Source organism: Hemitrygon akajei, chromosome 29, assembly GCF_048418815.1.
Source record: "Hemitrygon akajei chromosome 29, sHemAka1.3, whole genome shotgun sequence".
NCBI classification, from domain to species: domain Eukaryota; kingdom Metazoa; phylum Chordata; class Chondrichthyes; order Myliobatiformes; family Dasyatidae; genus Hemitrygon; species Hemitrygon akajei.
In genome coordinates, this window is record NC_133152.1 from 50,418,324 (window position 1) to 50,444,371 (window position 26,048).

Below are 26,048 nucleotides of genomic sequence, written 5' to 3' on the forward strand. Positions count from 1 at the left end.
TATAATATTTAAACCTATTAATCTTTAATTCAGTGCTGTACTTTGTGTTTTACACACAGGACCTCCTTTGAACATAGCATTGGCTATAGAAGTTGCCAGTATTGACCATATATCAGAAGCTAATATGGTAATACTTTTCTCCATTTAAAGAAAAAAACATGTTAAATGTTAAATTTAGTTTTAGTCCATTCACTATCTGATATGTGGTGACTAATGTTATATAATTAAACAGAATGTGCAAGGCAGTGAGTTTCTGTCACTGTGAACAAGCAAACACTAAGTGTTCACACAAATGTTTCAGCCCAGTATTAGTGGCTCTTCACTGCAGGAAAACTGATGCCTTGCATCTTAGCTATATCTGATTTTGGTTAAAAGGGTAGTATCAACTATACCCTAAATATGGTTTCGTGCAAAAATGAAGTTTATAATAAGACCAGGGCAGACATTATTAGTATCCAGTATATGTGGCTGGTGTATATCCGATGGTCTTTAATCTTTGCTTCAAGTTCTGGTATGATGTATTGATAGAGGATTCATTATTTACAGAGAATCAACATCTATATTCTCTCTGTTGGAGGCTTTTCACCCTGATCTGTTATCCCCTATCAAGTTTCTATAGTAAAAGTTACACACCCAGTTAAGACGTAAGAGAAGAATTAGGCTGTTTGGCCCATCAAGTCTGTTCTGCCATTTCATCATGGGTGATTTATTATCCATCTCAACCCCATTCTCCTGCTTTCTCCCCATAACCTTTGATGTCCTTACTAATCAAGAACCTATCAACTATCACTTTAAACATACCCTATAAAATGGCCTCTATAGTCGGCTGTCTATGTAACAGTTTCTTCCCCCAAGCTATGAGACTCCTCAATACCCAGAGCCTGGACTGACACTTTACTGTCCTATTGTCCTGTTTATTATTTATTGTAATGCCTGCACTGTTTTGTGCACTTTATGCAGTCCTGGGTAGGTCTGTAGTCTAGTGTAGTTGTTTTTTACATAGTTCAGTCTAGTTTTTGTACTGTGTCATGTAACACCATGGTCCTGAAAAACATTGTCTCATTTTTACTGTGTACTGTACATAGCAGTTATGGTCGAAATAACAATAAAAGTGACTTGACTTGACTTGTAGCAATGATTTCCACAGATTCACAACCCTCTGGCTAAAGAAATTCCTCCTCATCTTTGTTCTAAATGGATGTCCTTCTATTCTGAAGCTGCAACAAATTACAGACATTTACAATAGGGTGAACTGAGTGTGTAACATTTATTTTAGGAGTGAAGGTTGATAGATTCTTGATTAGTCAGGACATTTCATCAGCCATGATGGAATGGTAGAGCAGAATTGATAGACAAAATGGCCTAACTCTTCTCCTGTGTCTTATGGTCTCATTGTTTTTTTTTAACAAGTTTGGAGACAGATAATTTTACAGTCTCTTGAGGTGGGAATGAAAATCTAGTGAGCTTCCTTTAAATTGTCAGTGTGTAGCGATGTACTACATACAGAGCTAGAGACAATGACACGCAGTCAGTAAGTCGTTTTGAGACTAGTTTATTCAAACTTCACAGCGCTGGCATTTAATCCCTAGCGCCCACCCTCTCCGGGCAGAAATGACGTCAGAGGTGCATTACCAAAGTCTGTCCCCGCGCGCTGGCTATTTGTGAGCCGGTTCGCCTGCGCAGAAAGTGGGTCGCCACATAACCCCCCCCCCCCCCAGAACCAGCAATACACCCCCCAATGTCCACAGTTTGGATCAGCCTCTGTTTGGGAGGTCTGCCTCTGCGCCGCGGTGCCTGAACCTCGACCGGCTGCGCCAAGTCCACGTGGGCTGGTTTGAGTCGGTCCACTGTGAAAACCTCCTCTTTCCCCCAATGTCCAGAACGTACGTGGACCCGTTGTTGTTGATCACCTTGAACGGCCCCTCGTACGGCCGCTGTAGTGGTGCCCGGTGTCCGCCCCTTTGTACAAACACAAACTTATAGTTCTGCAGGTCTTTGGGTACATGGGTCGGGGTCCGTCCGTGCTGTGAAGTCGGTACGGGGGCCAGGTTGCCGAGCCTTTTGCGTAGTCTGTCCAGGACTACTGCGGGTTCTTCCTCTTGCCCCCTTGGGGCTGGTATGAACTCTCCCGGGTCGGCCAGGGGTGCGCCATACACCAACTTGGCTGACGAGGCCTCTTTGAGCGCTGTGCGAATTCCAAGCAGGACCCAGGGAAGCTCGTCCACCCAGTTAGGTCCTCTCAGGTGGGCCATGAGAGCCGACTTCAAATGACGGTGGAAGCGTTCCACTAGTCCGTTCGACTGTGGCAGTAGTGTGGTGTAGCTGCATTCCCAACAGGCTGGCCACAGCCAACCACAGGCTGGAGGTGAACTGGGCACCTCTGTCGAAGGTAATGTGGGCTGGTATCCCAAAGCGTGCTACCCAGGTTGCAATCAGTGCTCGGGCGCAGGAATCGGCAGATGTGTTGGTGAGCGGGACCGCCTCTGGCCACCTCGTGAACCGGTCTGCCATAGTTAGGAGGTACCGCGCTCCTCGTGACACTGGTAGGGGGCTCACGATATCCACATGAATGTGGTCGAACCTCCGGTGGGTGGGTTCGAATGCACCTTGGCTGTTTGGCACTGCGCACACGTTCTGGCCCATTCGCTGACCTGTTTGCGAAGTCCGTGCCACGCGAACTTGCCGGAGACCAGCCGGACAGTTGTCCTGATAGATGGGTGCGCCAAACCGTGTATGGAGTTGAAAACTCACCGCCTCCAGGCTGCCGGGACAATGGGGCGAGGTTGGCCAGTAGCCACGTCACACAGGAGGGTCCTCTCACCTGGGCCTACGAGAAAGTCTTGCAGCTGCAAACCCGAGACTGCGGTCCTGTAGCTGGGCATCTCGCCATCTGCCTGCTGCGCCTCCGCCAGTGCTGCATAGTCCACCCCCAGGGACAGGGCCTGGAAAGCTGGTCTGAAGAGTGCGTCCGCCACGACGTTGTCCTTTCCCGAGACATGCTGGATGTCTGTCATGTACTCGGAGACGTAGGACAGATGTCGCTGCTGGCGAGCCGACCAGGGATCTGACACCTTCATGAACGCGAAGGTCAACAGTTTGTGGTCCATGAACGCGGTGAACGGCCTGCCTTCTAAGAAGTACCTGAAATGCCGGATTGCCAGATACAGTGCCAACAACTCCCGGTCGAAGGCACTGTACTTGAGTTCGGGTGGTCGTAGGTGCTTGCTGAAGAATGCCAGGGGTTGCCAGCGCCCCTCGATGAGTTGCTCCAGCACCCCACTGACTGCTGTGTCAGATGCATCCACTGTGAGGGCGGTCGGAACGTCCGTTCTGGGGTGCACCAACATCGCGGCATCTGCCAAGGCTTCCTTGGCTTTAACGAAAGTGGCTGCGGCCTCTTCGTCCCAAGTAATGTCCTCGCCTTTACCCGACATCAAGGTGTACAAAGGGCGCATGATACGGGCTGCTGAGAGGAGGAAAAGATGGTAGGCCAACGAACTCCTGCAGCCCTTTGACTGTGTTGGGCTGGGCAAAGTGGCGGATTGCGTCTACCTAGGTGGGCAGAGGTGTTGCCCCGTCTTTGGTAATCCTGTGGCCCAGGAAGTCGATGGTATCGAGTCCGAACTGGCATTTGGCCAGGTTGATCGTGAGGCCGAAATCACTCAGGCGGGAGTAGAGCTGGCGGAGGTGGGACAGATGCTCCTGATGACTACTGCTGGCTATGAGGATGTCATCCAAATAGATGAACGCAAAGTCCAGGTTGCGTCCCACTGCATCCATTAGCTGCTGGAACATCTGTGCAGCATTCTTCAGGCCGAACGGCATTCGGAGGAATTTGAACAGGTTGAACGGGGTGATGAGTGCTGTTTTGGGGATGTCTTCAGGGTGTACCGGGATTTGATGGTATCCCTGGATGAGGTCTACTTTGGAAAAGATTCTTGCCCCGTGCAGGTTTAATGCAAAGTCCTGTATGTGCGGCACAGGGTAGCGGTCTGGAGTTGTAGCCTCGTTCAGTCTGCAGTAGTCGCCGCATGGTCTCCAACCCCCGGCTGCTTTGGACACCATGTGCAGGGGGGAGGCCCATGGGCTGTCGGACCTCCATACGATCCCCAATTCCTCCATCCTCTTGAACTCCTCCTTCGCCAGGTGGAGCTTTTCCGGGGGGAGCCTTCGTGCGCGAGCGTGGAGGGGTGGTCCCTGGGTTGGGATGTGGTGCTGTACCCCGTGTCTGGGCATGGCTGCCGTGAACTGCAGTGCCAGAATCGATGGAAAGTCCGCCAGGATTCTGGTGAATTCGTTGTCCGACAGCGTGATGGAGTCCAGGTGTGGGGCTGGCAACTTGGCTTCACCCAGGGAGAACGTCTGGAAAGTCTCGGCACGTACCAGTCTTTTCCCTTGCAAGTCGACCAGCAGGCTGTGAGCTCGCAAGAAGTCCATCCCCGGGAGTGGTTGGGCCACGACGGCCAGTGTGAAGTCCCACGTGAACCGTCTGGTGCCGAACTGCAGCTGCACTGTGCAGGTGCTGTAGGTCCGTATCGTGCTGCCATTTGCGGCCCTCAGGGTGGGTCCTGACTTCCTGTTGCGGGTGTCGTACCCCATCAGGGGCAAGACGCTGATTTCCGCTCCAGTGTCGACCAAGAAGCGGCGTCCCGACTGTTTGTCCCAGACGTACAAGAGGCTGTCCTGGTGGCCAGCCGCCATAGCCATTAGTGGCAGCTGGCCCTGGCCCTGGCCCTTGCAGGGCAGGCGACAACGGCGGGCTCCTGTGCCCCACTGCTGGTGGTAGAAACACCACTGTTCACTGTCGTCCTCACTCCTGCCTCTGTGTTGTGTGCGCCCCCCTGCCGGGCCTGGTCTGGTCTGCTGTTGGGCACGTGGCCTGGTAATCTGACCGACGGACGCCACGCTCTCCCTCTTGGCTTTCCACAGCACGTCTGCCTGGGCCACCACCTTCCGGGGGTTGCTGAAATCTGCGTTGGCCAGCAACAGATGTATGTCCTCGGGCAGTTGCTCTCGGAACGCTTGTTCGAACATGAGGCAGGGCTTGTGTCTGTCAGCCAGGGCCAGCATCTTGTTCATTAATGCTGATGATGGCCTGTCTCCCAAACCGTCCAGGTGAAGCAGGAGGGCACCCCACTCACGCTGCGAGAGGCCAAAGGTCCCAATGAGCAGCGCTTTGAATGCTTCATATTTGCCTTCTTCCGGGGGCGACTGTATGAAATCCGCAACCTGGGCGGCCGTCTCCTGGTCAAGGGTGCTCACCACGTAATAGTAACGCGTGGAATCAGAAGATATCTGCCGAATCTGGAACTGGGCTTCTGCTTGGTTAAACCACACGTGTGGTCGCAGCGTCCAGAAAGTCGGCAGTTTTAGCGAAACTGCGTGAACAGATGAAGAGTCGGTCATCTTTGGTCCAAATCCCGTTTGGACCATCGGGGTCACCGATGTAGCAATGTACTACATACAGAGCTAGAGACAACGACACGCAGTCGGTAAGTCGTTTCAAGACTAGTTTATTCAAATTTCGCGGCGCTGGCATTTAATCCCTGGCGCCCGCCCTCTCCGGGCGGAAATGACATCAGAGGTGCATTACCAAAGTCTCTCCCCGCGCGCTGGCTATTTGTGAGCCGGTTCGCCTGCGCAGAAAGTGGGTAGCCACAAGTGAAAGAATGATTAATGGCCAGATCTCTGCTTTCGCAGTCTTTACTAAAATAGACCAAGCTTCAGTTCCTATCTAAATTGTCATTTTGGGAAATGACATTCTAATAGGGCAGCCAATGAAACAGCTGCTCGAAGGCAGATATCACGTCACCTCAAAATGCAAAAAACCTTCATCAGTCTGACTTGTCATTTCACAAGTCTATTCCTGCCCTGGTGGCTAACCATTTTAATCCTATCTCATATTTTTGGTCCATGGCCGCCTCTTCTGCTATGATAAGGCCACTCTCAGATTGGAGGGCAACACTTCATATTCTGTCTAGGTAGTCTCTAACCTGATGGCATAAACATTAACAAAGAAGTTAATGTTCATGTCATCAGGTTGGAGAATACCTAGACAGAACTTTTGATTTTTCCCTCCTTCTTCCCTCTTCTTCAATTCCCCACTCTGGCCTCTTATTTCGTATCACTCTCCTATCATCTCTCCCTGGTGCCCCTCGTCCTTCCCTTTCTTCTCTCCTCTCCTCTCCCTTGATCCCCTCCTCCTTCTCTAGCCCTTTATCTTTCCACCTACCACCTCCCACTTCCTACTTCATCCCATCCCCACCTACTTGGCTTCATCTATCACCTTCTAGCTTGTCCTCCTTATCCTTCCCTGTGTTCTTACTCTGGCATCTCTCCCTTCCTTTTCAGTTCTTTTGAAGGGTCTTGGCCAGAACTGTTGACTGTTTATTCCTCTCTATAGATGTTACCTGATCTGCTAAGTTCCTCTTCTATTCTGTGTGTGTTCATCTGGAATTTCAGCATCTCCATGATCTCTTGTATTTGAAATTACAGCGTTGCTATTCTGGACAATTGTAATTCCTGTTCAAACTCATTTGATTTTGCGTCTTAGCACAAATAATATGTTATACCCAGCTACCGGCAGCATAGACCATACTTCAAAAATGATCTGCTGGTTAGGAAGCCCTTTGAAGTATGCTAGAGATGCAAAGGATGCTGGCTAAGTGTACATTCATGCAGTATTTTGTGTAAATTTCAATGTCTTTCACAGATAAACCTGGCAGTTTGGGTAAGACAATTTAACATTCAAGATTCAAGATTATTTCATGTCATTTCCAGTACATAAGTGCAAAAGAAAATTAAATTATTGTTACTCTGGATCCAATGTGGCACGAAAAATACGATAAGATAAAGAAAACAAAATTAGTAAAATGCACAAATTTTATAAATACAAAGGTTTTTGAGCAATTTAGAAGGCACAGGATAGATACATCCCAAAGAAGATGATTTCTAAAGGCAGGATGACACAACCTTGGCTGACAAGAGAAATCAAAGCGAACATAAAAGCCAAACAGAGGGCATAGAGCAAAAATCAGTGGGAAGTTGGAGGATTGGGAAGCTTTCAAAAACCAATAAAAGGCAACTGAAAATCATAAAGAAGGAAAAGATGGAATATGAAACTAAGAGCTAGCCAATAATATTAAAGAGGATACCAAATGCTTCTTCAGATGTATAAACTGTAAAAGAGAGGCAAGAGTAGATATCAGACTGATGTAAAATGATGCTGGAGAGGTAGTAATAGGGAAAACGAAATGGTGGACAAACTGAATAAGTATTTTGCATCAGCCTTCACTGTGGAAGACACTAGTAGTATCTTCTGGTAGAAGTTCCAAGTGTCAGGAGTCATGAAGTGTGTGAAGTTGCTATTACTAGGGAGAAGTCTCTTGAGAAAGTGAAAGATCTGAAGGTAGATAAGTTACCTGGACCAGATAGTCTACAACCAGGGTTCTGAAAGAAATGCCTGAAGAGATTGTGGAGACATTAGTAATAACCTTTCAAGAATCAATTGATTCTGGCATGGTTCCAGAGAACTGGAAAATTGCAAAAGTCACTCTAAGAAGGCGGGGAAGCAGAAGAAAGGAAATTATAGGCCAGTTAGTCTGAACTCAGTCATTGGGAAGATGCTGGAATTGATTGTTAAGGATGTCATTTCAGAGTACTTGGAGGTACAAGCTAAAATAGGCCAAGGTCAGCATGGTCTCCCATAGGGAAAAATTTGCCTTACAACTCTGTTGGAATTCTTTGAAGAAATGACAAACAGGATAGACAAAGGAGAATCGGTGGATGTTGTGTACTTGGATTTTCAGAACGCCTTTGACAAGGTGCCACACATGAGCCCGCTTAAAAAGTTATGAGCCTATGCTATTACAGGAAAATTACTATCATTCATAGAGTATTACTGATTGGCAGGAGGCAAAAAGTGGGAATAAAGGGAGCCTTTTCTGGGTGGCTGCTACTGACTAGTGGTAATCCCCAGGGGTCTGTGTTGGGACCATTTCTTTTTACAGTATCTGTCAATAATTTTGATGATGGAATTAGAAACATTGAAACATAGAAAGCCTACAGCACAATACAGGCCCTTTGGCCCACAAAGTTGTGCCGGACATGTCCCTACCCTAGAAATTACTAGGCTTACCTATAGCCCTCTATTTTCCTAAGCTCCATGTACCTATCCAGAAGTCTCTTAAAAGACCCTCCACCACCACCACTGTTGCCAGCAGCCCATTCCACGCACTCACCACACTCTGAGTAAAAAACTTACCCCTGACATCTCCTTTGTTTCTACTCACCAGCACCTTAAACCATTGTCCTCTTATGGCAACCATTTCAGCCCTGGGAAAAAGCCTCTGACTATCCACACGATCAATGCCTCTCAACATCTTATACACCTCTATCAGGTCACCTCTCATCCTCCGTCGCTCCAAGGAGAAAAGGCCAAGTTCACTCAACCTATTCTCATAAGGCATGCTCCCCAATCCAGGCAACATCCTCATAAATCTCCTCTGCACCCTTTCTATGGCTTCCACATCCTTCCTGTAGTGAAGTAACCAGAACTGAGCACAGTACTCCAAGTGGGGTCTGACCAGGGTCCTATATAGCTGCAGCATTACCTCTCGGCTCCTAAATTCAATTCCACGATTGATGAAGGCCAATACACCATACGCCTTCTTAACCAGAGAATCAACCTGCGCAGCTGCTTTGAGAGTCCTATGAACTCAGACCCCAAGATGCCTCTGATCCTCCACACTGGCAAGAGTCTTACCATTAATACTATATTTTGCCACCATATTTGACCTACCAAAATGAACCACTTCACACTTATCTGGGTTGAACTCCATTTGCCACTTCTCAGCCCAGTTTTGCATCCTATCAATGTCCCGCTGTAATCTCTGACCGCTCAGCACACTATCCACAACACCTTTAACCTTTGTGTCAATGAACCAGATTTAATCAGGGACCTCGAGGTAAAGGAACCATTAGGAGGTAGTGACCATAATATGATATGTTTTAACCTACAATTTGAGAAGGAGATGGGAAAATCGGATGTGTCAGTATTACAGTTGAACAAAGGGAACTATGGAGCTATGAGGGAGGAGCTGGCCAAAGTTCAATGGAACAATACCCTAGCAGGGAAGACAGTGGAACAACAATGGCAAGTATTTCTGGGAATAATGCAGAAGGTGTAGGATCGGTTCATTCCAAAGAGGAAGAAAGATCCTAAGGGGAGTAAGGGGTGGCCGTGGCTGACGAGGGAAATAAAGGGCAGTATAAAAATAAAAGAGAAGTATAACATAGCAAAGATGAGCGGGAAACCAGAAGACTAGGAAGCTTTTAAAGAGCAACAGAAGATAACAAAAAAGGCAATACGCCAAGAAAAAATGAGGTACGAAGGTAAACTAGCCAAGAATATAAAGGAGGATAGTAAAAGCTTCTTTAGGTATGTGAATAGCAAAAAAAAGTTAAGACCAAAATTGGGCCATTCAAGACAGAAACGGGTGAATTTATTATGGGGAACAAGGAAATGGCAGACAAGTTGAACAGGTACTTTGGATCTGTCTTCGCTAGGAAAGACACAAACAATCTCCCAGAAGTAATAGTGGCCAAAGGAACTAGGGTAAAGGATGAACTGAAGGAAATTTATATTAGGAAAGAAACGGTGTTGGATAGACTGTTGAGTCTGATGGCTGATAAGTCCCCGGGACCTGATGGTCTGCATCCCAGGGTACTTAAAGAGGTGGCTCTAGAAATTGTGGACGCATTGGTAATCAGTTTCCAATGTTCTATAGATTCAGGAACAGTTCCTGCTGATTGGAGGGTGGCTAATGTTGTCCCACTTTTCAAGAAAGGAGGGAGAGAGAAAACAGGGAATAATAGACCGGTTAGCCTGACGTCAGTGGTGGGAAAGATGCTGGAGTCAATTATAAAAGAGGAAATTACGACACATTTGGATAGCAGTAGAAGGATCAGTCCGAGTCAGCATGGATTTATGAAGGGAAAATCATGCTTGACTAATCTTCTGGAGTTTTTTGAGGATGGAACTATGAAAATGGACAAGGGAGAGCCAGTGGATGTAGTGTACCTGGACTTCCAGAAAGCTTTTGATAAAGTCCCACATAGGAGATTAGTGGGCAAAATTAGGGCACATGGTATTGGGGGCAGAGTACTGACATGGATTGAAAATTGGCTGGCTGACAGGAAACAAAGAGTAGCGATTAACGGGTCCCTTTCGGAATGGCAGGCTGTGACCAGTGGGGTACCGCAAGGTTCAGTGCTGGGGCCGCAGCTGTTTACAATATACATTAATGATTTAGATGAAGGGATTAAAAGTAACATTAGCAAATTTGCCGATGACACAAAGCTGGGTGGCAGTGTGAAATGTTGGGAGGATGTTATGAGAATGCAGGGTGACTTGGACAGGTTGGGTGAGTGGGCAAATGTATGGCAGATGCAGTTTAATGTGGATAAATGTGAGGTTATCCACTTTGGTGGCAAGAACAGGAAGGCAGATTACTATCTAAATGGAGTCAAGTTAGGAAAAGGGGGAGTACAATGAGATCTAGGTGTTCTTGTACATCAGTCAATGAAAGCAAGTATGCAGGTACAGCAGGCAGTGAAGAAAGCTAATGGCATGCTGGCCTTTATAACAAGAGGAATTGAGTATAGGAGTAAAGAGGTCCTTCTGCAGCTGTACAGGGCCCTAGTGAGACCCCACCTGGAGTATTGTGTGCAGTTTTGGTCTCCAAATTTGAGGAAGAACATTCTTGCTATTGAGGGAGTGCAGCGTAGTTTCACAAGGTTAATTCCCGGAATGGCGGGACTGTCATATGTTGAAAGATTGGAGCGACTGGGCTTGTATACACTGGAATTTAGAAGGATAAGAGGGGATCTGATTGAAACATATAAAATTATTAAGGGATTGGACACGCTGGAGGCAGGAAGCATGTTCCCACTGATGGGTGAGTCCAGAACTAGAGGCCACTGTTTAAGAATAAGGGGTAGGCCATTTAGAACAGAGATGCAGAAAAACTTTTTCACCCAGAGAGTGGTGGATATGTGGAATGCTCTGCTCCAGAAGGCAGTGGAGGCCAAGTCTCTGGATGCATTCAAGAGAGAGTTAGATAGAGCTCTTATAGATAGCGGGGTCAAGGGATATGGGGAGAGGGCAGGAATAGGGTACTGATTGTGTTTGAGCAGCCATGATCACAGTGAATGGCAGTGCTGGCTAGTAGGGCTGAATGGCCTACTCCTGCACCTACTGTCTATTCTGTCAACAGCAAACTTACTAACCCATCCCTCCACTTCCTCATCCAGGTCATTTATAAAAAATCATGAAGAGTAAGGATCCCAGAACAGATCCCTGAGGCACTCCACTGGTGACCAACCTCCATGCAGAATATGACCCATCTGCAACCACTCTGCCTTCTGTAAGCAAGCCAGTTCTGGATCCACAAAGCAATGTCCCCTTGGTTCCCATGCCTCCTTATTTTCTCAATAAGCCTTGCATGGGGTACCTTATCAAATGCCTTGCTGATATCCATATACACTGCATCTTCTGCTCTTCCTTCATCAATGTGTTTAGTCACATCCACAAAAAAATTCAATCAGGCTCATAAGGCATGACCTGCCCTTGACAAAGCCATGCTGACTATTCCTAATCATATTATACCTCTCCAAATTTTCATAAATCCTGCCTTTCAGGATTAACTTACCAACCACCAAAGTCAGACTCACTGGCCTATAATTTCCAGGGCTATCCCTACTCCCTTTCTTGAATAAGGGAACAACATCCGCAACCCTCCAATCCTCCATAACCTCTCCCGTCCCCTTTGATGATGCAAAGATTATAGCCTGAGGCTCAGTAATCTCCTCTCTCGCCTCTCACAGTAGCCTGGGGTATATCTCATCCAGTCCTGGGGACTTATCCAATTTGATGCTTTCCAAAAGCTCCAGCACATCCTCTTTCTTAATATCTACATGCTCAAGCTTTTCAGTCTGCTGCAAGTCATCACTACAATCACCAAGATACTTTTCCATAGTGAATACTGAAGTAAAGTATTCATTAAGTACCTCTGCTATTTCCTCTGGTTCCATACACACATTCCCACTGTCATGCTTGATAGGTCCTATTCTTTCATGTCTTATCCTCTTGTTCTCATATACTTATAGAATGACGGGGTTTTCCTTAATCCTGCCCGCCAAGGCCTTCTTATGGCCCCTTTTGGCTCTCCTAATTTCCTTCTTAAGCTCCTTCTTATTAGCCTTATAATCTTCTAGATCTCTAACATTACATAGCTCTCTGAACCTTTTGTAAGCTTTTCTTTTCTTCTTGACTAGATTTATTACAGCCTTTGTACTCCACGGTTCCTGTACCTCCCATAACTTCCCTGTCTCATTGGAACGTACCTATGCAGAACTCCCCACAAATATCCCCTGAACATTTGCCACATTTCTTCCGTACTTTAAGCTCCCAATTTCCTGCCTGATAGCCTCATAATTCCCCTTACTCCAATTAAATGCTTTTCTAACTTGTCAGTTCCTATCTCTCTCCAATGCTATTGTAAAGGAGATAGAATTATGATCACTGTCTCCAAAATGTTCTCCCACTGAGAGATCTGACACTTGACCAGGTTCATTTCCCAATACAAAATCAAGAACAGCCTCTCCTCTTGTAGGCTTATCTACATACTGTGTCAAGAAACCTTCCTGAGCACACCTAACAAACTCCACCCCATCTAAACCCCTTGCTCTAGGGAGATGCCAATGGATATTTGGGAAATTATAATCTCCCATCACGACAATTCTGTTATTATTACACCTTTCCAGGATCTGTTTCCCTATTTATCCCTGTTACTATTGGGCGGCCTATAAAGAGCATCCAGTAAAGTTATTGACTCCTCCGTAGGGGACAATCTCTCCATGGCCTCCACCTTTTCTGCAGCCATGACTATCTCTGATCAACGGTGCCATGCCCCCACCTCTTTTGCCTCCTTCCCTGTCCTTTCTGAAGCATCTAAAACCCGGCACTTGAATTAACCATTCCTGTCCCTGAGCCATCCAAGTCTCTGTAATGACAGCCGTATCATATCTCCCAGTACTGATCCACACTTTAAGCTCATCCACTTTGTTCACAACACTCCTTGTGTTAAAATAGACACATCTCAAACTTTCGGTCTGAGTGTGTCCCTTAGCAAACCTCCCTGCCAGGATATTGGTCCCCCTGGGATTCAAGTGAAACCCGTCCTTTTTGTATAGGTCACACCTGCCCCAAAAGAGGTCCCAGTGATCCAGAAATCTGAATCCCTGCCCCCTGCTCAAATCCCTCAGCCACGCATTTATCCTCCACCAAATCCAGTTCCTATTCTCACTGTCACGTGGCACAGGCAGTAATCCTGAGATTACTACCTTTGCGGTCCTGTTTCTCAACTTCCTTCCTAACTCCCTGTAGTCTTTTTTCAGGACCTCTTCCCTTTTCCTACCTATGTCATTGTTCCACGATGTCTGGCTGTTCTCCCTCCCACTGCAGGATATCTTAGACGCGATCTGAAACATCCTGGACCCTGGCACCAAGGAGGCAAACTACCATCCAAGTTTCTTTCCTGCGTCCACAGAATTGCCCATCTGACCCCCTAACTATAGAGTTCCCTATCACTACTGCCTTCCTCTTCCTTTCCCTACCCTTCTGAGCCACAGGGCCAGACTCGGTGCCAGAGGCACAGCCACTGTTGCTTTCCCCAGGTAGGCTGACCCCCTAACAGTACTCAAACAGGAGTACTTATTGTCAAGGGGTACAGCCACAGGGATTGATGGCTTTGTAGCCATGTTTGCATGCGATGCAATGATAGGTAGAGAAGCAGGTAACATTGAGGAAGCAGGGAGGCTACAGAAAGACTTAGACAGATTAGGAGAATAGGCAAAGAAGTGGCAGATGGAATATAGTGTCAAGAAGTGTGTGGTCATGCACTTTGGTAGAAGAAATAAAAGCTTAGATTATTTTCAAAATGGAGAGAAAATTCAAAAATCTGAGGTGCTAAGGGTCTTGGGAAACCTTGTGCAGGATTCCCTAAAGGTTCATTTGCAGGTTGAGTCAGTGGTGAAGAAGGCAAATGAGATGTTTGAGAGGTCTAGAATATAAAAGCAAGGGTGTAATGTTGAGGCTTTATAAGACATTGGTGAGACCTCACTTGGAGTATTGTGAGCAGTTTTGGGCCCCTTTTCTTAGAAAGCATGTGTTGAAACTGGAGAGGGTTCAAAGGAGGTTCACAAAACTGAATCTAGGATTAAAAAGCTTATCATATGATGAGCACTTGATGGTTCTGGAGGATCACATTGGAACCTATTGAATGTTGAAAGACCTCAACAGAGTGGATGTGGAGAGGATGTTTCCTTTAGTGGGGGAATTCTAAGACCAGAGGACATAGTGTCAGAATAGAGGAATGTCCATTTAGTGCAGAGATGATGAAAATTTCTTTAGCCAGAGAGTGGTGAATCTGTGGAATTCCTTGCCACAGGTGACTGTGGAGGCCAAGTCATTAGGTATATCTAAGGCAAAGTTTAAAAGATTTTTGATTAGTCTGAGCACAAAGAGATAGAGGGAGAAGACATTAGATTGGGGCTAGGAGGGAAATAGATCAGCCATGATGAAATGATGGAGCAAACACAAGGGGCCAAATGGCCTATTTCTGCTCCTATACCTTATGGCGACAGCAAACAATGCAACCAATGGTGTATCCTCCAGAAAGTTCATGAAATTACTTCTTTCACTTCTTTTAAGCATTCTTTTTCTTTCAAATGTGAGTTTGCTTGTGTTGGGACCTGCAATCTACATTTTGGTGGTGTGCTTTTAGTATGATTGAGTGATCTGGCACTTTGCTGTCTCCAAGGGGTTTTATGAGGCTTCGAGCAAAGGGTGCAGCCTTGAGGTCAAGAAGCCTGGAGTCAGGGTGTATGCCAATGATTAATTCTATTTTTCAGTAATCTCAATGATTAAAGCACCAAGGAAGATTGAAATCATCGAGGAGTGGGCATAAGGCGAGAGGGTGTTCAGCACCATCTACAAGCTTTTCTCTCGCTGCTGCTGGAGGAAGATGTCTGTGTACAGCAGTCCCTCTCTCCCTCACACTTGCTGCTCTGGAAGGAAGGTCTCTGCATTCAAAAGATACAGGAGCAGAATTAGGCCATCTGGCCTATCAATTCTGCTCAGCCATTCAATCATGGCTGATCCTTTTTTTTAATCTCCTCCTCAACCTCAGTTCCCGGCCTTCTCCTTGTAATCTTTGATGCCGTCTAGTCAAGAAACTATCGATCTCTGCCTTAAATACACCCAACAACCTGGCCTCCACCGCTGCACATGGCAACAAATTCCACAAATTCACCACCCTTTGGCTAAAGAAATTTCTCCGCATCTCTGTTTTGAAAGGGCGCCCCTATATCCTGAGGCTGTGCCCCCTTGTCCTAGACCCTCCCACCATGGGAAACATTCTTTCCATGTCTACTATGTCTACTCTTTCAACATTAAAAAGGTTTCAATGAGATTCTCCCCCCCCCCCCCCCCCCACCATTCTTCTGAATTCCAGCAGATACAGACGCAGAGCCATTAAATGTTCCACATATGATAACCCTTTCATTCCTGAAATCATCCTTGTGAACCTCCCCTGGACCCTCTCCAATGCCAGCACATCTTTTCTAAGATGAGGGGCCCAAAACTGTTCAGAATACTCAAGGTGAGGCCTCACCAGTGTCTTATAAAGCCTCAGCATCACATTCTTGCTTTTGTATTCTAGACCTCTTGAAATGAATGCTAATGTGGCATTTGCTTTCTGCACCATCAACTCAATCTGCAAGTTAACCTTCAGGGTGTTCTGCACAAGGACTCCCAAGACACACTGCATCTCAGATTCCTGGATTTTCTCCCCATTTAGAAAATAGTCCTCACATTTATTTCTACTACCAAAGTGCATGACCATGCATTTTCCAACATGGTATTTCATTTACCACTTTCTTGCCCATTCTTGTAATCTGTCTAAGTCTACATCCTACCTATTTCCTCAACACTACCTGCCCCTCCACCAATCTTCATATCGTCTGCAAACTTGGCAACAAAGCCATCTATTCCATCATCTGAATCATTTATATACAGCATAAAAAGAAATGGTCCCAACACCGACCCCTGCAGAACACCACTAGTCACTGGCAGCCAACCAGACAAGGATCCTTTTATTCCTGCTCACTGTCTCCTACTAATCAGCTAATGTTCTAACCATGTTAGTAACTTTCCTGTAATACCATGGGCTCTTAACTTGCTAAGCAGCCTCATGTGTGGCACTTTGTCAAAGGTCTTCTGAAAGTCCAAATACACAACATCCACTGTAACCCCTGTAATCTCTTCAAAGAATTCCAACAGATTTGTCAGGTAGGATTTTTCCTGAATGAAACCATGCTGAATTTGTACTATCTTGTCCTGTGTCACCAAGTATTCCATCACCTCATCCCTAAAAATTAGCTCAAACATCTTCCCAACCACTGAGGTCAGGCTAACTGGTCTATAATTTCCTTTCTGCTGCCTTCCTCCTTTTTTAAAGAGTGGAGTAACATTTTCAATTTCCCAGTCCTCTGGCACCATGTCAGAGTCCAATGATTTTTGAAGGATCATTTCTAATGCCACCACAATCTCCTAACACTACCTCTTTCAGAACCCTAGTGTGCAGTTCATCTGGTCTGGGTGACTTATGTACCTTTAGGTCTTTCAACTTTTTGAGCACCTTTTCTTTTGTAACAGTAACTGCATCCACTTATCTTCCTTCACACACTATAACATCAGGCATACTGCTAGTTTTTTCCATAGGTAAGCCTGACGCAAAATACTAATTTAGTTCATTAGCTATCTTCTTGTCCCCCGTTATTATTTCTCCTGCCTCATTTTCTAGCAGTCCTATATCTACTCTCATTTCTCTTTTATTTTTAACATACTTGAAAAAACTTTTACTATTCACTTTGATATTATTTGCTAGCTTGCTTTCATATTTCATTTTTTCCCTTCTAATGATTTTTTTTTAGTTGCTCTCTGTAGGTTTTTAAAAACTTTCCAATCCTCTATCTTCCCACTAATTTTTGTTTTGTTGTGTGCCCTTCCTTTTGCTTTTACAGTAGCTTTAACTTCCCTTGTCAGCCATGGTTGTACTATTTTACCATTTGAGTATTTCTTCATTTTTTGGAATACACATGTCCTGCATTTTCCTCATTTTGCCCAGCAATGCACGCCATTGTTGCTCTACTCACATCCTTGCCAGAAGCTACTTTCAATTTACTTTGGCCAACTCCTCTCTCATACCACTGTAATTTTCCTTACTCCAGTGAAAAACTGCTACAAATGGTCTCGCTCTCTCGCTCTCTCTTCCCCCCCTTCCCTCTCTCTCCCCCTCTCTCTTCTTCTCTTTCTCTCCCCCCCCCCCCCCCCCCCGATGCTGTCAGAGGATGGTGCCTGAGTTCAGGGTTTGTGGTTTGTGAATTGGACTCTGTAATTCACATTATCATGTGTTCCTGGTTTTGGTTACTTTTTTTGTTAGTATTTTGGGCAATTTTGAATTGGGTGGCCTGCAGATAATATGCACTGAGCTGAACAGAATATGCCTGTACTCTTTCGATTTTCTGTTTTATATTCTGTGTTTTTCGCTCGTTTATTTTTGTTGCCATTTTCGCAATTCATTTTTTTCCACATGGAGCATGATTTGATGCTTTTCTCAGAACGGGTTCCAAGGTTTTCTTTGCTTCATTGTTCTCTGTGGGAAAACGAATCTCAGGATTGCATGCTGCATACATAATTTGAAAATAAATATACAGTACTTTGAATTTTTAGTCTTATGGTCTTATAGATTGATTGTATGACTATGAAGTGACACTGGGCACAGACCTGTCTGTACATAAGGAGGAATCGGAAATGGACCAGGTAAATTTGAGGGCAGGGTGAAAGTTGGAGGCAAAGTTAATGAAGTCAACGAGCTCAGCATGCGTGCAGGAGGCAGCGCCAATGCAGTCATCGATGTAGCAAAGGAAAAGAGGGGGACGGATACCCATATAGACTTGGAACATGGACTATTCCACAACTTTCCTCCAACTTTCACCCTGTCCTCAAATTTACCTGGTCCATTTCCAACACCTCCCTCCCCTTTCTTGATCTTTCTGTCTCCATCTCTGGAGACGGCTTATCTACTGATATCTACTATAAGCCTACAGACTCTCACAGCCACCTGGACTATTCCTCTTCCCACCCTGTCTCTTGCAAAAATGCCATTCCCCTTCTTGCAATTCCTCCGTCTCCGCCGCATCTGCTCTCAGGATGAGGCTTTTCATTTCAAGATGAAGGAGATGTCTTCCTTTTTTAAACAAAGGGGCTTCCCTTCTTCCACCATCAACTCTGCTCTCAAATGCATCTCTCCCATTTCCCGCACATCTGCCCTCACCCCATCCACCCACCACCCCACTCGGGATAGGGTTCCCCTTGTCCTCACCTACCACCCCACCAGCTCTAGGTCCAACATATAATTCTCTGTAACTTCCGCCACCTCCAACGGGATCCCACTACCAAGCACATCTTTCCCTCCCACCCCTTTCTGCTTCCCGCAGGGATCGCTCCCTACGCGACTCCCTTGTACACTCATCCCCCCCATCCCTTCCTACCGATCTCCCTCCTGGCACTTATCCTTGTAAGCGGAACAAGTGCTACACCTGCCTTTACACTTCCTCCCTCACCACCATTCAGGGCCCCAGACAGTCTTTCCAGGTGAGGCGACACTTCACCTGTGAGTCGGCTGGTGTGGTATACTGCATCCAGTGCTCCCGGTGTGGCCTTTTATATATTGGTGAGACCTGACGCAGACTGGGAGACCGTTTCGCTGAACACCTACGCTCAGTCCGCCAGAGAAAGCAGGATCTTCCAGTGGCCACACATTTTAATTCCACGTCCCATTCCCATTCTGATATGTCTATCCATGGCCTCCTCTACTGTCAAAATGAATCCAAACTCAGGTTGGAGGAACAACACCTTATATACTGGCTGGGTAGCCTCCAACCTGATGGCATGAACATTGACTTCTCTAACTTCCGTTAATGCTCCTCCTCCCCTTCTTACCCCATCCCTGACATATTTAGTTGTTTGCCTGTTCTCCATCTCCCTCTGGTGCTTCCCCCCTCCCCCTTTCTTTCTCCCGAGGCCTCCCGTCCCATGATCCTTTCCCTTCTCCAGCTCTGTATCACTTTCGCCAATCACCTTTCCAGCTCTTAGCTTCATCCCACCCCCTCCGGTCTACTCCTATCATTTCACATTTCCCCCTCCCCCCCCACTACTTTCAAATCTCTTACTATCTTCCCTTTCAGTTAGTCCTGACAAAGGGTCTCGGCCCGAAATGTCGACAGTGCTTCTCCTTATAGATGCTGCCTGGCCTGCTATGTTCCACCAGCATTTTGTGTGTGTTGTTTGAATTTCCAGCATCTGCAGATTTCCTCATGTTTCCTGTTAAATCTCCCTGTGCTGTGCCTTCTCTAAAGTTTCCACATCCTTGCTTTAATGAGGGGACCAGAACTGAACACAATGCTGCAAGTTTGCATATTTTCTATGGAAATTATTCTAGCTCTGCAGTGACTTTAATTCACTGGAGTGGGCAGCTGGAAAGTGATGGTAGAGAATGGCCAGGGCTGTAACTTATTGGTCCATGTTGTCCTTTACATGAACGTAAATAGAGTCAAGGGAAATAAACAGCTCATAAAGTTTGTACTCTGCCAAACGGAAATCCATAAATCTGAATGTTAATTGCCTAAAGCTGTAAAGGAGTATAAAACCAGGCTGAGAAGTAGAAATGCCCCTTGAAGTGCACCACGGCAGTGTAGCAGTTAGTATGATGCTATTCCAGCTGAATGCTTTGGAATTTGGCGTTCATTTCTAACACAGTGTTTTAAGGAATTTGTATGTGCACATAGATTTACTCCAGGTGCTCTGGTTTCCTCCCACAGTCCCAAAAGAGATGGGTTAATAGGTTAATTGGTTATTGTAAATTGCCCTGTGATTAGGCTAGGGTTAAATATTGTAGGCGAGATGCTGGGTAGTGTGGCTTGTTGGGCCAGAAGACAGACAGACAGACATACTTTATTGATCCCGAGGGAAATTGGGTTTCGTTACAATCGCACCAACCAAGAATAGTGTAATATAGCAATATAAAACTATAAATAATTAAATAATAATAAGTAAATTATTCCAAGTGGAAATAAGTCCAGGACCAGCCTATCTGTTCTGCACCATATCTCTAAATGCATAAATAAATAAACAAACAAACAAATAAATAAATAATGTGTTTCTCTCCACTGTTTGGCAGGAGTACACAATGACAGTTTTCTTGCGTCAGATTTGGAAAGATGAACGTCTCTCATACAATCACACAAACAAGACCCTTGGATTGGACAGTCGTTTTGTGGATAAGCTGTGGTTACCAGACACGTACATTGTGAATGCAAAGTCAGCCTGGTTTCATGATGTTACCGTTGAAAACAAACTCATCAGGCTTCAACCAGATGGAGTCATCCTCTACAGTATCAGGTTCAATTGAATGTGCTAAAGGGAGATATCTGTGTAATATTATAAATACAGTATTGTGTTTTCAAATAATACTAAGGTCTTTGGGAGTGAATATCTGAATTTGTGTGCAGGCACATTGTCTATGATTCTGACCAATTTAAGACTGGGAAATGGTGAAGGAAAGAAAGAAGTTTACATAGAACATAGAATAGTACAGCACAGTACAGGCCCTTTGGCCCACAATGTTGTGCCGACCCTTAAACCCTGCCTCCCATATAACCCCCCCACCTTAAATTCCTCCATATACCTGTCTAATAGTCTCTTAAATTTCACTATTATATCTGCCTCCACCATTGACTCAGGCAGTGCATTCCATGCATCAACCACTCTCAGTAAAAAACCTAATATCCCCCTTGAATTTCCCACCCCTTACCTTAAAGCCATGTCCTCTAGTATTGAGCAGCAGTGCCCTGGGGAAAGGCGCTGGCTGTCCACTCTATCTATTCCTCTTAATATCTTTTATACCTCTATCATGTCTCCTCTCATCCTCCTTCTCTCCAAAGAGTAAAGCCCTAGCTCCCTTAATCACTGATCATAATGCATACTCTCTAAACCAGGCGGCATCCTGGTAAATCTGCTCTGTACCCTTTCCAATGCTTCCACATCCTTCCTATAGAGAGGCGACCAGAACTGGACACAGTATTCCAAGTGTGGCCTAACCAGAGTTTTATAGAGCTGCATCATTACCTTGCTACTCTTAAACTCTATCCCTTGACTTATGAAAATTAACACCCCATAATTTTTCTTAACTACCCTATCTACCTGTGAGGCAACTTTCAGGGATCTGTGGACATGTACCCCCAGATCCCTCTGCTCCTCCACACTACCAAGTATCCTGCCGTTTACTTTGTACTCTGCCTTGGAGTTTGTCCTTCCAAACTGTATCACCTCACACTTCTCTGGGTTGAACTCCACCTGTCAATTCTCAGCCCATTTCTGCATCCTATCAATCTCTCTCTGCAATCTTCGACAATTCTCTACACTATCCACAACACCACCAACCTTTGTGTCATCTGCAAACTTGCTAAGCCACCTTCTACCCCCTCATCCAGGTCATTAATAAAAATCACAAAAAGTAGAGGTCCCAGAACCCATCCTTATGGAACACCACTAATCACAACCCTCCAATCTGCATATACTCCCTCCACCATGATCCTCTGTTTTCTGCAGGCAAGCCAATTTTGAATCCAGCTGACCAAACTTCCCTGGATCCCATGCCTTCTGACTTTCTCAATAAACCTACCATGTGGAGCCTTATTAAATGCCTTACCAAAATCCATGTAGATCACATCCAGTGCACTACTCTCATCTATATGCCTGGTCATCTCCTCAAAGAACTCTATCTGGCTTGTTAGACACGATCTGCCCTTCACAAAGCCATGCTGACTGTCCCTGATCAGACCATGATTCTCTAAATGCCCATAGATCCTATCTCTAAGAATCTTTTCCAACAGCTTTCCCACCACAGATATAAGGCTCATTGGTCTATAATTACCCGGACTATCCCTACTACCTTTTTTGAACAAGGGGACAACATTCGCGTCCCTCCAATCCTCCGGTACCATTCCCGTGGACAACAAGGACGTAAAGATCCTACCCAGAGGCTCAGCAATCTCTTCCCTCGCCTCGTGGAGCAGCCTGGGGAATATTCCGTCGGGCCCGGGGGACTTATCCATCCTAATGTATTTTAACAACTCCAACACCTCAGCTGTGGAGGCCCAATCATTGAGGATGTTTAAGGAGGAGATTGATAGGTATCTAATTAGTCAAGGTATCAAGGGATATGGGGAAAAAGCCGGAAATTTGAACTAGATGAGAGAATAGTTTAGCTCATGGTGGAGTGGCGGAGCAGACTCAATGGGCCGAATGGCCTACTTCTGCTCCTTTGTCTTGTGATCTTGTGACCTCCTCTCCTTTAACTAGCTTTATTCATCACCTGTACATCGAAATATGTCATTTGCATCAAATCAAATCAGCAACGATTGTACTGGGGGCAGCCCAAAACTAATATGACGATTCTGGCATCAACCTATCACGCACACAACTCACTTACCCTAAAGTGTACATTCTTGGAATGTGGGAAGAAACAGGAACACCCAGAGGAAACCTGCACAGTTAATGGGAGCCTAATTCAGTTGATGTTCTGATTATAAATTATGAATTATGAAAATTTATACACAACTGTCTCCATTGCTATTAGAACCATAGAACATTACAGCACAGAAACAGGCCTTTTGGCTCTTCTTTGCTATGCCGAACCATTTTTCTGCCTAATCCCACTGACCTGCACCTGGCCCATATCCCTCCAAACCCCTCTCATCCATATACCTGTCCAAGTTTTTCTTAAATGTTAAAAGTGAGCCCGCATTTACCACTTCATCTGGCAGCTCATTGCACACTCCCACCACTCTCTGTGTGAAGAAGCCCCCCCCCCATGTTCCCTTTAAACTTTTCCCCCTTCACCCTTAACCCATGTCCTCTGGTTTTTTTCTCCCCTATCCTCAGTGGAAAAATCCTGCTTGCATTCACTCTATCTATACCCATCATAATTTTATATACCTCTATCGTCTCTCCTCATTTTTCTATGTTCCAGGGAATAAAGTCCTAAACTATTCAACCTTTCTCTGTAACTCAGTTTCTCAAGTCCCAGCAACATCCTTATAAACCTTCTCTGCACTCTTTCAACCTTATTATATTGTTGGGTAATTCACCGCTGTACAACCACAGGAAACTAATGCTGTGTAATGTACAGATATATCAGGCTGACAAGGTATCATTTCAAATGCCCTGTCCCATTAAGTCCACACAATTTGATGCCCACGGACATTTTTTGACTTTAATTGCAAGATAGTCAGTGCTTGTTCTTTAAGGTTGTCATAGTCCAAGATTGGTGTAGTGGACAGATAGTGGGTTTAAGCTCCCACTACCTATTAAATGCTCCCAGTGGCATGCATCTCAAATAGCCTCCAACAACCAAGTTCACATGTGGCTTGGTTACTAACCTGGTGGAAGTGTTTCTACTGACTGGAGAAGCAGCAAAAGCAGATAATTTAAAAACAGTCACTCCAGGCAGATAGGGCTTGTCAAACATGGTTGGTATTTCATTTAAGTGAAGATCTGAAATATCAGTGCCTTGCAGCTGTACCCATTCATGGAGAAGGCTTTGGGAGTAAACCCCCGAGGAAAAATCCAGAGTTGGCGTCCCTAAGGCAGCCCTACATGGAGTTCAATAGTAACTGGCAACTCCTGCAATACCCCTGGTTCCAAATTGTATCAGTGTCCGCTGTTCTTTTGGAATCATCAGCTGTATGATGACAGGGTTGTGGGGGGGGGGGAGGGGCGGGGTGGTTGCTGCTGGATGGAGAACAGCATGCTCTCCTTATCACACTGCCCAGGCTTGTTTACTAGCTTGGGTATCATGTAAATAGCTATAACACAAAATCCATGGTTGACCCCGACCAACTGAGTCCCTCAATTGGTACTTGTCCTGAAAGAGAGTAGGCTGGATGCTGCTTGAATATTTGCAGATTCAAGTTTGGTTTTAAAGTGTGATCTTTTGAATTTGTTATCTTAATTGGGGTTGATTTACAAATTTCTAAGCAGATGCCACTTTGGAATTGCTGTAATGAATCACTGTTTGGAACTTGTCATCTAATCTGGACACCATTCCTTTGGTAGAATTACTTCCACAGTTGCTTGTGACATGGATCTCACCAAGTACCCAATGGATGAGCAAGAATGCATGCTGGATCTTGAGAGCTGTGAGTTTACTTTATAACTACGCACTATCCTTTTCTTCTGGATTTATGTTCCTTGGCCAAAAGGTCTGAAGGTGCTGAGTGGGGTGGTGAATTGTGTGGTGGATGCAGGGAACCTTCAAGGGAACAAAAACAGGCTGAGTAAATAGACAAGGATATCGCAAGGGGAATCAGAATCAACTTTAATATCACTGGCATATGTTGTGAAATTTCTTGTTTTGTGGCAGTGGCAATACATTGCAATACATAATAAAAAAACTATAAATTACAATAAGTAATGCAAAAGAGAGCAAGAAAATATAGCGAGATAGTGTTCATGGGTTCATTGTCCATTCAGAAATCTGATGGTCGAGGGGAAGAAGCTGTTCCTGAAATGTTGAGTGTGTGCCTTCAGGCGACTGTACTTCCTCCTTGATAGTAGCAATGAGCAGAGGGCATGTCCTGGGAGATGGGATCCTCAATGCTGGATGCCGTCTTCTTGAGGCATCACCTTTTGAAGGTGTCCTCAATGGTGGGAAGGTAGTGCCCATGATAGAGATGGCTGAGTTTACACCTTTCTGCAGCTTTTTCCAATCCTGTGCAGTGGTCCTTCCATACCAGACAGTGATGCAACTAGTTACAATGATCTCCATGGTACATCTGTAGAAATTTGTGAGATTCTTTAATTACATACTAAGTCTACTCAAACTTCCAATAACATATAGCCGCTGTTGTGCCTTCTTTGTAATTACATCAATATGTTGGATTCAGGATAGATGCTTCTTCATTTTTCCAGATGGCTATTCAGCAGAAGATATTGTCTATCGATGGTCAGACAATCAGGATCAGATACATGGACTGGACCAAATCCAGCTGGCTCAGTTTACAATAACCAACTACTATTTTGTTACTGAAATGATGAATTTCAAATCAGGTAAGTGACATTTTCAACAAGACCGACATCTTGGCAGCTCAGTAAAGTCCAAGGATGAACATGCATCTCTGGCATTAGGGCCACATGGGTATTGTGGCCACTCCTCATGATGTCTGCATTGGATACATGCTGCAGAAATTATATAATGTGGGTCTAACATGATAACAACGTTCAAAGTAAATTTATTATCAAAGTACGTAGAGTAATATAGTGATAGAAAAGTACAACACAGAAACAGGTCCTTTGGGTCATCTGGTCTGTGCCAAACAATTTTAACTGCCTATTTCCATCAACCTGCACAGGGACCAGAGCCCTCCATACCATCCATGTACCGTACCCATCCAAACTTCTCTTAAATATTGAAATCAAGCTCGCATGTATCACTTGTTCTGGCAGCTTGTTCTACACTCTCATAACCTTCTTATTCTCCTTAAACCTTTTACATTTCACACTTGCCCCCTCACTGGACCCCCTGCAGTTTGCGTACCGTCCCAACAGCTCAACAGACAATGCCATTGCCATCACCCTCCACCTGGCCCTAACCCACCTGGACAAAAAAGACACGTACATTCGAATGCTGTTCATAGACTTCAGTTCAGCATTCAACACAATCATCCCTCAGAAACTGATTGGAAAGCTGAGCCTACTGGGCCCGAACACCTCCCTCTGCAACTGGATACTAGACCTCCTGACTGGGAGACCTCAGTCAGTCCAGATCGGAGGCAACATCTGCAACACCATCACACTGAGCACA

The 26,048-nt window shown here is 45.3% G+C and overlaps 1 protein-coding gene across 2 annotated transcripts in view; it reads left to right on the forward strand.

The window, feature by feature from the left end:
* gabrd (gamma-aminobutyric acid type A receptor subunit delta) overlaps positions 1-26,048 on the forward strand; it is a 161,943-nt gene that overhangs the window by 105,264 nt on the left and 30,631 nt on the right. For both annotated transcript variants that reach the window (XM_073032459.1, XM_073032460.1), the window contains exons 3-6: positions 60-127; positions 20,364-20,584; positions 24,302-24,384; positions 25,157-25,294. In XM_073032459.1, coding sequence (XP_072888560.1) covers positions 60-127; positions 20,364-20,584; positions 24,302-24,384; positions 25,157-25,294 — 510 coding nt within the window. The remainder of the gene's footprint in view (positions 1-59; positions 128-20,363; positions 20,585-24,301; positions 24,385-25,156; positions 25,295-26,048) is intronic.